Source organism: Ylistrum balloti, unplaced genomic scaffold (assembly GCF_031769215.1).
Source record: "Ylistrum balloti isolate Yb309-2 unplaced genomic scaffold, AGI_CSIRO_Ybal_v1 Utg369992, whole genome shotgun sequence".
Classification (NCBI taxonomy): Eukaryota; Metazoa; Mollusca; class Bivalvia; order Pectinida; family Pectinidae; genus Ylistrum; species Ylistrum balloti.
The window spans coordinates 112501-126057 of record NW_026782074.1 but is presented as its reverse complement, the minus strand read 5'-3'; the positions used below and the strand labels follow the sequence as shown (position 1 = coordinate 126057).

At 36.1% G+C, this 13557-nt stretch overlaps 1 protein-coding gene across 1 annotated transcript; it reads right to left on the bottom strand.

Annotated features, from left to right (window-relative positions):
- Window positions 1-1628: 1628 nt before the first annotated feature.
- On the bottom strand, window positions 1629-8503 carry LOC132547967 (uncharacterized). The gene is made up of 4 exons (XM_060211782.1): window positions 8419-8503; window positions 6595-7230; window positions 5752-6377; window positions 1629-1686 (listed from the first exon to the last, which is right to left on the bottom strand). Exons 1-4 carry the CDS (start codon window positions 8501-8503, stop codon window positions 1669-1671), a joined length of 1365 nt encoding a protein of 454 aa, XP_060067765.1. The 3' UTR covers window positions 1629-1668.
- Between the last annotated feature and the right edge of the window lie 5054 nt (window positions 8504-13557).

The following is a 13557-nucleotide window of genomic DNA, read 5'->3' as shown; positions in this document are numbered from 1 at the left end:
TATACTTTGTTCTCATCTGAGAACGAGCCATTACTTACTTGGTTGGACCAAGATTTACATGATTTAGATTAAGATGAAGCAGTAAAGCAGAAAATCTAGTCGAATTCGCATTTAAGTTTTTCAGGAGTCTCAGTATAAAAATTCTATTGTTTATCTTTTGCCCTAATTTGAGTTTAGATTACGATTATGTTGACTTCTTGGTATTTTCTTACTTTTAACACAGATATCATATACGTTTATTGTAATAACTATTGGCGTTTTCTATGAATACGCCATTCTTCACCACAAAGCGAAATGTTCATTGTAACAGTTTTCCTATGTGCGAAACGGTACCGTCACTGTATATATTAACTTCACAATAGAAAGTGTTAGACTGTCAATTCACGTAGACGTATTCAGCCATGGCTTTTTCATCACTGTAGACAAAATTTCGGTTAATTTCTGCTATCGTGTGTCACCTTATCCTAATTGCTCTGGATGGCATATGACGGCCTTCCAGTATGTTGTTCAGTGAGGTCGCCACTAGGTACCTCGGGGACGGGTCGATAAATTCAGCAAACTACCGTGTTTCATTATTATATGTAGCTAACAGTTAGTTGAAGAAATGGCACAGTCCGATGATCACTATGCAAATTAAAGTTATTTTGTTTTACTAAGATTGATGATAAGTATACATACAATATATGACTCTCCTGAGTAGCCGACACTGAAGTAACATGGCGTTATCCGTTTAAAGCAGAAAAAGCCTACAACCGAAACATTCCCTTGATGTATCAAAGTTAAATTCTATAAAGAGTGTCAACAATCTCTGATCATTTTTAAAATGTTTTAATGTAATCAAAACAAAACAAAGCCGAGGATGCCAGCGGAGACAGATTTCGTTGGACTTGTGGGCTTTCATGTATCCTCCTACCCGTGGATTGTATTGTCGTATTAACAAGGAGTTCAAATAATGTCTCTGTTTGCTGATGGTGTTAATCTCGTCTTGCTGTACTTAGATGTTCAATATATACAATCAAACTGGTTCTCCATAGCGTCTTTTAATGGTGCTAAACAACTTATAAAATTAAGATAATGTGCCAAGACATACCGTAACATAAGGGCTGATTTTAAACAGAGTTCAGACATTACAGACCTGAAAGTAACAAGTACACGAGGTCTGATAAACTCAAATACAAATACCTTTGCTTATTTATATAAATATTTTGAATGTCAACTTTCACAGTACAATGTATATTTGTTCCTGAAGTGTCACAAAGAGAAATAAGTTATAGAAAAGACAGACATTTATTAAATTTCAACAAGGTGTCCATGCACATAATAAGGATTTTTTCACAAAAATATATGTATTATATATATATATATATATATTGATTTCCATTTTCATGATTTACAATAAATTATTATTTACAAAGGATTCCCGGATTAATTCTATATTAAATGACATTGAACTTTATAGGTGGGGCGTCAACAAAACAACTTCATGAACATGTCACAAAACCAAGAAGCGGAATGTTTTGAACTTAGAAAAGGGGACAAAAATGAAGATATTTGACAAAGTCTGAAGCGAAATTCTTTTTTTTTCTTCCAAAGCCGATTCATCCTGTAGGTTCGGCATCTCCAGGCTCCAAAGATCGTGTGTATGATCACGTGAGCACAACATTGATCTTACTCCCATTCATAACCCTGGGGAAAAAAAGAGAACTGATTATAACACGAATTTCTTATCAGTGATCTCAACGATGTTTGTCAAAGACCATTTAATCGATATGTTCCTGCAAGACAAATGACCATGAAATCGTTTTATCTAACATTCCATAAATACTTCATCCCCAGAAATCAGTATATCTTAAACAATTCAAAGCACAAGAAACATCTCATCCTTCCGCCTTCTATTTTATAAAGCTCACTTAGAATTTTAATGATGCATTTATTACGGTAGAACATGACAGTGTTGAGTCTGGAAAGTCTGGGAATCGGTAAAGGATAATGTCACCGAGTCCTCCATGGAGACATATATGTTGACCGATATCTGACAGGAATCCTGGCGAATGTCAATAACATATGTGGACACGTAACTTTGAGTGTAACCTAATGAACATTGAGCGTAATGTTATCGTTGGCCAAAATTGTAACTGCGTATCCACAAATTAGCCTACTTTAACTGGCTGTCAAAAGAATACCGACCAATTCATAGTAAACATATTTCTCAATCTTAATGCCACTACATGGGAATTGCAAATGTTACATGAACTATTATATGTTTCTCTACATCGCAAATTCTTATTGATCCTCTTTGGTCCAGTCATGTACACGGTCAAATGAAATCGTCAAACATAGATCTGCAGTCAAGGAAATAATTCTATAAAGGAGAAATCCTTTATAGCTTGCGAACCAGAATGACAGAAGTTTATTTTATAGACGAATATTAATCGTTTATAAGTGTATATATATATTATAATTAAAAACATAGATTAATACGAACAAAATGTGCTCAGATGTATTGACTAAGGTATTTCAAGTGTACATAAGGAGTAATCCTTTATCTCATCATTTTTACTTGCCACACAAAGAACACAAATATAAACATAATGAAAACACTGACTGTCCCCTATATCTACCCTCTGCTGATTTAGCAAAGCTAGAATGCTTTTCAAACCTTCGCCTCTTTGTTTAGCAATGATAATGTATTACCCGGCCGACAGTTAATGCAGTAGAACCTTTGTAAGTTATGTTTTATTTCCAAATTATAAAATTGTTTTCTGATGTGTAGATAATTTACAGCATGGCATTTAACATGATCCTCGTATAAGCTAACAAAAAAAACCTTGCCTTGCTGAAGAACAAGTCATTTTTCCTATTAAAACATAACGTAACGTTTTACTCCCTGTGGATCGATATCGTCGTACAAACAGCCTTTGAAAACATTGTATTAAAAAGTGGTGTTATCAACGCATCTCAGAAAATTAATAACCACGTAAGAGTTGATATGAAAACAGTGTACAAATATTCACTGGCCAGATAATAAATAAAGGCTACCAGCGCCAACAACAAAGCCAAGCTAGTTAATTGAGATTGACGGGGAAAAAAGAAACATGGCAGTATCCCGGATTGTTCGGTATGCCCTACATGATTTTATACAGTTTTATTACAATTTCCTTACTGATGGTCGTGTCTGCTAGCTAACGGTCCTTGACATATTGAATGGTCTCTCGTTGTCTTCTTCACACGAAAACTCTCCAGTTTTTGCTACGTGACCATCATCGTTACGGTAAATAGTCCCAATGCACGGAAGATGTAAGCACTTCCGTTTCCGATCAGACAGCTAGTTATACTCAGATCAAGGTTGATTTATACTATGTACGCATGTAGGAGCCGCGTGGTCGCCGCTGATAGTTCATAATGATACAGCGTGCGTTGCATTACCTCTTATTTACACAAGGCAAATAGAATTATTGCTTTCTGTTTACATACATTAATTGGTTTTACTGGCAATATATTCAATATCCACGAAGAAACAAAATCATGAAATTACATTTAAAACTAACAAGAAAAGACAAAATTTGAATATTAAAATATAAAAAGTTGACTCAGTATTAATAATTAAGGAAGACCAGGGAACAAATTGTACCGTTAATTTAAACGACACCTTGTAGCCTTCAGTGTACAAACATCGTACAAAACACACAAAATGAATTTTATTTTTTAAACAAGGTTATAATTAGGCACAATAGAGTCAAACAATGAACAAGACTGCATAACTGTATCGTTCTTTTAGGACTCGTTGGTGATGCTAAAGACTTTAAATCTAGAAGGCGACTGAGGAAACCCAATTTGGTCGGAATGAACGGCAAAAACCAGATGGGTAGATGCACTATACCTAAAATTCTATTGATTTAAAATAAAATACAAACAAACCTCTTTTTTCATCTACGTTAATAGAACTGTTAGGGGACTAGGTTTTATTATGTCGCCCAGTATGTAACAACAATACATATATACCCCTACATAGGGAGTTGGTGTCTTCTATGATTGATTTGGTGTCTCATTTCAGCGTAGGTTTAAATCAACTTTCTTATATACACATTCTGCTAAATAAGAAAAAAACATATAAGGATAATAATGCGTTTTGATTAAAGTCGTTACTGCAATGGATTTAGAAGACACTGTAATATATTTCAATGTTCTGAACATTATCCTTTACTATTAGGCACCATGGATCTGCTACCTCGTTCTCAAATAAAGGAAGCCATGATGCCTGTGAGGACCCATTAAACGCCTACAGTCATGCAACTGCCATCCGGAACATTTACGTAGAACCGTATTTGTATCACTCTGTTCGGGTTTATTGGCAGCATTGAACTGCCCTTTCCATGTTTCTTGGTTAGAGAGGTATTCCTGGACGGCTTGTGTTAGGGATTGGCTTTCAAAATGGTTTAAGGGAGAAGAACAGCCAGTCCGAAAAAAACATTGGTTAATCCTGGCTTCGGAAATTCCCTTTGAAGATCAGATGATATTGCTTTCACCAGCAAAATGAATGTAAAGGCATTGTGAACCTTTGATTATATAGAATTTATTAATGGATTAATTTTGTAATTTTTTTATATTTTAGCCTTTCAGCTATATTTATCAGAAACTGAGAAAAGACCCTCATTCTTTTTACATAACCTTCCTCTCGATATAATTTACATGTTTTCTTTTTTCTTTTTTTTTTCCCTTACAAAAAAAGTGTGCTGGTGTGGTAGAGAAAGGTAACATGGTAGAGTGAAGATATTTTTGAAGGAGAAAGAGATTGTGACATGAGCCTTTTTTCTTTGCTAATACTTATCACAAGGTTGATTGTGCTTCAGATAAATAAGACTTTTGTGGTGTTTATATGTTATTTAAATATTTCATTTGAAGTGTTTTTGGCACAAGTAACAATTATATGTGTGACTTTAGGTTGGGTCAGAGATGAGTTCTAATAGTATATGATATACTACGGTGGATGTGTATGTTTCCGTCCTTGTATCTGTGCAACTCTATGTTATTATTATTATTTTCGCACTCTTTTGCTGTTTTGAAATCTAACGTTCGGCGAAAAGCGATATAGTGTCATGCACTAATTTCCATATTTTGACGTGAATCAACGAATTACAGAGGTGGAGTGTCCGCTGCTCGGCAAACATCGTATCATCGCAAAGTATGCCAGTAAATGTGTTACACACATTTGCAATATATTATATTAGCTACTGTCTATGTTTTGTCTTCGGTATGTGTTGTATGTAAGCTTAAACTTTTTCCAAACATTGTTAGTGAAAGCTGAATCGTCTCTTTTCTGTTCATAAAACTTCATTATGCATTTCTTTTCGCCCTATCCAACTAAGCATTGTATATTGGAACATATAAGATTAAGCATATCCGATACCTACATACTGTATTGATTATTTTGTCTATACATGATGCAATATGACGTTGCTAGACAACTATCTATTAATTACAATAGAAAGTGGTGGAAAATGTCACTTGGATATAAGCAGAATTTTCTATCAAACAAATATATATGTACGTCTATCATATTTTTGTGTTCATAATGTAATAAAAGGGGGTTTATATTTCGTCTTATTGTGATCATAATAACATAGATGTTTCTGCGTGTGCTCAGCTTACTGTTTATATGCTTTTGTTTTAATATATATATTTGATTCATTGTGCTATCCTATTCTGTAATAAATTCCACCCAAGTTTGTATTTCTTATTCTTGATAATTACCTGTAGATATTGTTCTCTTTCCTGTGGCTCCATGGCCAAGGCTCTTGCCAATCGTACTAGGTCTCCGTAGCTTTCCAGGTAGCTCCTTTTCTCCGGCACAAATGCCCTGTAGTGTGTGTCTGGTTCTTTGGAGAAGGGAAAAAAGTAAGAGTCCCTCTTATTGCCAGGGACAAAACTAAGCATGTCTTGGCGCTTAGATGGCATGAAATATCCCACTTTGCCATCATACAATATAGGTGTTCCATATTCTCCTTCGTCTTCATCTGTGTAAGGCAACCCCTCTTCTGCTGCTAGTTCTTCCTCCAATGCCTCTTCCGGAAACATTGTGTACGGTTCGTCGTCAAGTATTTCCTGATCCGGTACCACTCTGTACAGATCGTCTTCTTGTTCTTGTTCCCGTTCTGGGTAGAAGTATGGAAAGAGGCTGCTGTCGCCGTATGATAATTCACGCTTGTTCCGATGATTTCTTTTCATTTCACGGTTCCGAAGGCGCGACAATAATGGATTCGATGCCCTTCTTCTGCGTCCGTTCGGAAAGCCTCTGTAGGAGTCTGCGTAATAATCAGGATAAGTGGCCAGGAAATTTTGGTAGTTCCTAAACATGCGGTAAGCTTCGAGAGGGTTCTCTGAAATAATAAAGCAAGTATGTGCAGGCATTATATATCTAAATATAGATCTAAAATCATGTAATTCCATCCAATGCTCATAGATCAAATATCCCTGTTTCACATACTACAAAAATAAATATCACAAACAATAGAATTATACCGAATTCATGAAATATATCACAATCGTTTAACATATTGCTTAAAATATTGGTTTTTCTTTCAAAATTATTCATACCGAGCATTCCCAGTTCGTGTTGGCCTCCATCGTCCTGTGTAGCATCCTCAAGAGGTGTGTCTGCAAGGTCGGCAAACTGCTCTGGGGTGTCATTGTCTTCTGGTTGCGAGCTGACCATGTTTTCTTGGATAAGTTCCTTTATCGCCTCGTTATTTTCTGGAGATATAACATTATTCAAATCAACCACCTCTTGCTGTGGTTCCTCAACTTCTGCAATTTCCGGCACTTCTTCATTCGGTACAACAACTTCGTCTTTGTTTTCCTCAGTTTCAGCATCACTATCACTCTGTTCTGTGGAATCAGAGTTTTCCACATTAGGCATTTCTTGTGTTTCTTCAACACCTGGATGCGTTTCTTCTGACTCGTCTTCTGCCAATTGTTGTGCCATTTGGCCCTCTTTTATAATGGCATTCAATTCCTCTTCCACTTTCGACTCAGAAGCAACGTTATTGTCGGAAACTGGTACCTGCGCTTCAACTTCACTTTCATCATGGGCTTCTGGGATTACCTCTTGTGGAGAGTCCGCAAGGACAGATCCAGCTTTATCATCCAGCAAAGATGGTTCACTGTCACTTTTTTTATTTCTAGAAAGATTTTGTTGGTTTCCCATGCCAATTTCCTCGTCAGATCTTTTCACTGAAGCAAAACATATGATGAACATCTTTACTAAACAAATGTTCAGCATGATGATGACTATCAGATGTCTACACATACTTATCGACTACTTAGTAATGCTTTTAAATATATAGTCATATCAAATCACCTTATCTAGTCATCTAACTTGTGATGAGTTCATATTTAAGCATGCCCTTTTATCAATCAGATCTTGGATACAAATATCTACAGCAGAAATGTTAAACCCTGGTAAATCCCATGTAACCCTTACACTTGCAACACCGGCGTAAATTTCGATATGGCGTCGTGACATTTTGACATCACTTCTTGAACGGCCATTGTGTCCGAAACTGCTAATAAGCATTGTTAAATTTTGTTTACCTTTTAAAATTGGCTTCATTTCTAACAACGTCATGAAAATAATTAAAATTTTCTTTTTTATTAGTAAATTTTAATCTTACATTAAAATAAATGTAATTGACATTCAAATTGCACTCTTTGTCATCTTGATTTTTTAAAGATTAATTATGAGCGTCTTACATGTTCATACAGAAAGCTTAATTCTGCCACATAATTCAAACTCTCACCAGTGTTTACATCAGACTCAACTTAAATATCTAATGAGATATAGGAATATAGTAGACTGTACAGAAGACATACAAATAATTAACACCTTTTCATGCAAATTTAGATAGATGCAGTCAAGCTAAACAATGAGTGAAACTGCATCATACCGCTGTTTTTCCTTCTACCACTCGTAAGTGATGTTAAGAGCTTAAATTTTGCACTTGTCCCATCTTTCAGTAAAATTTGTAATTTTCTTATATCAGGTAATGTTAAGTATTTATGGTATTTGTTTAACAGTACCACGTCTACCCGCTTGCCTCAGCTTTGTAGTGAAGTGCATGTAGTTAAGATCAATCCTTCTTTTCATTCCATCAGATAACAATCGATACGATTTACTAAATGTTTAAGAAATATTATAATGCTTTAGTGTTTTATTTCCACGATTCGGAATTAATTAACTGTTTACTTGACTTATGATTAGTTAAAAATATTATAATGCTTTAAAGAAATGATTAGTTCAAGTTGAAAAATTAGAACAAATTTGCAGACGTCATCCATCTAAACTTTCATTAATTAAACATTCCTATGATTTATAATAATAAAAATAGTTTGCAAGATTAAACAATAAAACCCTTATCGTACCTATTTTCTTTTCCGCTTCATTTTCTTCAAGCAAAGGAGCTGTCAATGCCAGCCCGACAAGGGAAACTAGTACCCACAAACGCATGCTGTCGATGGCGCTGACAGTTGCACTTGTATGGTGAATCTGAAACAAACAAAGGAAAACTTACATGAGGATATAGATTTTTCACACAATATCTCCAAATAAAAAAAATAAACAGTATTTAGGACAAGGGCGATTCCGTCTTTTCCTGTTTAATATAGGAAATCAGGTAATTCCATATATGTAATTAAAAATATGTTTACGATTATTTTCCTATACACGAAAACACTGACAGTGTGGGGATTCGAAATCTTCATTATAAAGAACAGTATAAGATATTATTTAGAACTTGTTATGGAGAGAGAGAGAGAGAGAGAGAGAGAGAGAGAGAGAGAGAGAGAGAGAGAGAGAGAGAGAGAGAGAGAGAGAGAGAGAGAGAGAGAGAGAGAGTTCTGACTGTGGTTGTTACACATCGGTTTGATATAAATGGTGATTAGGTCAGAGAATAAATTGCTTCATTTGATGATGTGAAAGTCATCAGGACGAAATTTGGATATGAATATTAATTGTAAAGTCATTTTAGTTCCGTGCGCATCATGCCCTATCGGAAAAGTTGGTAAAATAAAACATCTTTCTATAGGATCGGTTTCCGGCCGATTGCATGTGTTACCCAATTAATTTTACAGTTGACTGTAATCTGTAGAAACCATCTGCGATCTTGTCATCTCTGTAGGGCTTGGTTACATTCTTAACCGTCACAGCGTAATCTGATTGGTGGAGATTTTACGAGACCGCCCACGTCACGACTGCGAGTCTATTTTGAAATAACGTATGTTAAAGACAGGAACCAACCATGTATGTAGTCACAATGTCTTTACAATAGAAATTCATGTGGTAGTTTGATAAAATATTGAACTGTTTCTAGAGGTACCGAGATCATGCATGACCCATCCTCTTGGTAAAACAACAACAGAGGCGTGATGATATTAAGTTATGAGGTGATGGAGCTAGGGTCCCTAGAGCATGGTACATAGTTACAAGGACGGTTGGAAGATAGTATGCCTATCCGTCATTACCGAATCTAACATTCACCATCACGTCTTTATTAAGATCAGATGTCTCCATATAACACTTGACGACGATAGAAATAGCGATCAGATTTTGCCTTATTTATCACACAAAATATCTACCCATTCGTTTGTCTTAGTACACGTGAAAGTTTACCTAACGGCAAAGTGATCGGAATTGTGAATGATAAATGGTAATCCTGTCGACGATAAAACCAAAAGCATCTCGACATCACGTGGGTGTTGGACACTATACTATATATATAGTTTTTGACATATTTGCTCGTGGGTACAACAAATAATGGAATAATACGTATTTATCACATGGTTAACTTGATATTCATGATAAGTTTGTGTAAAGAAGAATGGAAAACATCTAATCAATACAGATGTTTTCTATGAAAATTTTATTATGATGTGTGCAACGTGGCAAATCGAACCTAGGTACATAGTGAAAGTCGGGCGTGTACATTATTCATCTGAAATGTTAGCAAGTGCATGGCGTGGAGGTGTGCGACATCTAGGTTACATCACATTGATGTGTTGTAGAAAGACAAGTTGTCGGTATCGTTAAAACTTGGGATACACTAAACAGACACCCATTTCTCTTGTCAATCACGCTAAAAGCTATACGTTCCGAACACGTCTGTACAAACTTAACCAGGCTATTGTCCCCATCTTCAGCTTGCGTCGACTGTCTTTACACATCAGCAAATGGCGTTCCAAATACGCGATTCAATGTCACTCCTGTTTGTCTTCACAGGGACTCCTTATTTTTGACAAGAAACAGAGAGCTGTCACTTGTGTATCACAAATCAGAAATAGCAGTTTATAACATATCGATAGTTTCTGTTGCTTCAGATTTTTTCTATACACCGTGAAACAATCATAATGATAAATGTTTTAAGTAAAAACAGAAAAAGAGTAACAGATTTGTCAAAACGCATTAATTAAATTTCAATAATGTGAATTAGAACAATGCAAAATAACCCGATATTTTTCAGATCTCCCTAGTGAAACGAGAAGGGATATCTACTTGACTTGACATGTGCTTGACAGTTTATTGAAGGCTAAACTTGAAATATTTATTTCCGACCGATCACGCATTTAGAGATTAATCCGCACGTTAGGTTTTAAGACATCGCCTGACATGGTGTGGTAATACTCTGGAGATCAGAAAAATGCGTCACATTACTTAGTCGACACGACAAGACATCCGATTGGTAGTAGTAAAAAAACAAAATGGAAAAGAATTTGTCAAGATTATGAACACAAAATAGAAAATGATGTACAACACAGACAAAACTATTAATAACAACACTACAAAAACATTAATCTAAATCACACTGCATATTCTCTAGATAAAATGGCATATCTAGCTTTCTTAGATAAATAAAAATTATCTATTTTTAGCAACTCGTTTGCTCGGATGTAAGTGAGCGAAGGGTTTTACTATCGGAACAAACCGTAGCTAACTGTTTCATATAATTATGTCCAGGTACTAATATATCATCAATTGATTTTTTATTCCTTTGTTCAACTACAAGAATGGATTTACGCGTGCGCTACTTAATAAATATCACAGAACTGTGACGACGATAAAACGATATCGAAATCCGTCTCCGTTTAATCAACGCCGTTACATTTATGGCTTGAAGCTTCCGATGATTGACGACGTTAGAAAGGCTCTAAAGTGTTCAAACGTCACAGAAACGTTACTCTAGGTTCATCAGAGTGCGCTGTAGAATAATGCATCCTGGGAAGGTAGGGGATATAAATGATTGTCCTTCCTATATATAGACAACAATATGATAAATATAAAGTCGGTACTAATGGAGATGAGCCTATTTGTTACCACATACACGACAGTGTATGACAGCGTTAGGGAGTTCTCATGTTTTAATTTGTCTTGGTAGAACATATTAATGATCCTATTGTGTTCTTCGTTTTTCTTGATATGATTATATGTTTACATAATATGTATTATCTAGAGAGAATTTTACTCCCTTTATAATCAATGTGCCTTTAGAAACACATTTTATTGTCGATGCTTATGTTAGTTTTAACATTATAACATTCAATTACCTGTGAAATTTGAAGTTATAAACAATATTTGATATCTATTTTCAATTTTATAGTCCGTACTCTGGATGTAATTAGCCTCGAAGTACCATTTATAGTTATTTGAGAACAAACGAATGAGAAACATTTGGCATTATAACAGAAAACGGTAATAATTTCGACTTTCTATTCTTCTCTTCGATTGCCCTAACGTCACAATAATATTCCTGTATAAAGACACTTCATCTAAGACGCATATGGTCCTTAGTAGGATTTTGTCTCATTAGAACCAATCATGTAACAGTTTTATTTCTTATAATAAGTCCATTATAGAAATGTCAAGTCCAGGAGAGATAGTTATGTTAACATATCCAGTGATTTCCTCCTGTGTTGTAGTGGTTAACATGATGGAGTGTAATTCAACAAGCTCTCTGATCAATACACTGCTTCTAGACATTGGCCTACTCCAGGAATGTTCATTCATTATCTGTCACTTCAAAGACTCCAACGTCTTCGAAATTTCTAAAGCTCTGGGAGTAGGATGAATATTTCCTCCTGCCGAACAATGAGACTGATATTGTGTGTATGTTTGTCGGGTTTTGTAGTGGAAAACGTCACTTGAATGCAAGGTAGTTTTGTAATTATAGAACAGCAAGTCTTTGATAACAGAGTTCTTGATGGCGTTGAATACACCTATTTGATGTTTGTTATAAAGATAATAATCTATTCAAAATCTTAATTTTGAAATCGATCAGATACAGGAGAAAATAACTCTTTATCAAAATTTATTAAGCGGGGAAAAATTGTCCAAGAGGCTTGTTCGAAAAAAGAATTCCAATTCCAAATGCGAAAATGAATTAAACTTTCTACCACAAAAACATAATAAAAGGGCATGTATATTTGGATAAGCGAGTGGGGCAATTATAACCTTAACGTTGATGACGCTTGTCACAATAATTCTGGATATGGCATAACGAGTGTTGATGGCGCTGGTCACTATAATTCTCACGTGGGGTAACGAGTGTTGATGACGCTGGTCACGGTAATCCTGGCTCTGGTATAACGAGTGTTGATGACGCTGGTCTCTAAAATCCTCACTCTGGTATAACGAGTGTTGATGACGCTGGTCACGATAATCCTCACGCTGGTATAACGAGTGTTGATGGCGCTGGTCACTATAATCCTGGCTCTGGTATAATGAGTGTTGATGGCGCTGGTCACTATAATTCTCACGCTGATTTAACGAGTGTTGATGACGCTGGTCACGATAATCCTCACGCTGGTATAACGAGTGTTGATGACGCTGGTCACGATAATCATCCCGCTGGTATAACGAGTGTTGATGACGCTGGTCACGATAATCCTCACGCTGGTATAACGACTGTTGATGGTGCTGGTCACTATAATCCTCGCTTTGGTATAATGAGTGTTGATGACGCTGGTCACGATAATCCTGGCTCTGGTATAACGAGTGTTGATGGTGTTGATCACGGTAATCCTCGCTCTGGTATAACGAGTGTTGATGACGCTGGTCACGATAATCCTGGCTCTGGTATAACGAGTGTTGATGGTGTTGATCACGGTAATCCTCGCTCTGGTATAACGAGTGTTGATGACCCTGGTCACGATAATCCTGGCTCTGGTATAACGAGTGTTGATGGTGTTGATCACTATAATCCTCGCTTTGGTATAATGAGTGTTGATGACGCTGGTCACGATAATCCTGGCTCTGGTATAACGAGTGTTGATGACGCTGGTCACGATAATCCTCACGCTGGTATAACGACTGTTGATGGTGCTGGTCACTATAATCCTCGCTTTGGTATAATGAGTGTTGATGACGCTGGTCACGATAATCCTGGCTCTGGTATAACGAGTGTTGATGACGCTGGTGTTGATGACGCTGGTCACGATAATCCTCACGCTGGTATAACGACTGTTGATGGTGCTGGTCTCCTCGCTTTGGTATAATGAGTGTTGATGACGCTG

Coding starts and splice junctions, on each gene's coding strand:
- LOC132547967 (XM_060211782.1), bottom strand. CDS start 8,503: ATGCGTTTGTGGGTACTAGTTTCCCTTGTCGGGCTGGCATTGACAGCT. Junction 7,231..8,418: donor TGAAGCGGAAAAGAAAATAG/GTACGATAAGGG, acceptor GTTTTGCTTCAG/TGAAAAGATCTGACGAGGAA. Junction 6,378..6,594: donor ACACGAACTGGGAATGCTCG/GTATGAATAATT, acceptor TTATTATTTCAG/AGAACCCTCTCGAAGCTTAC.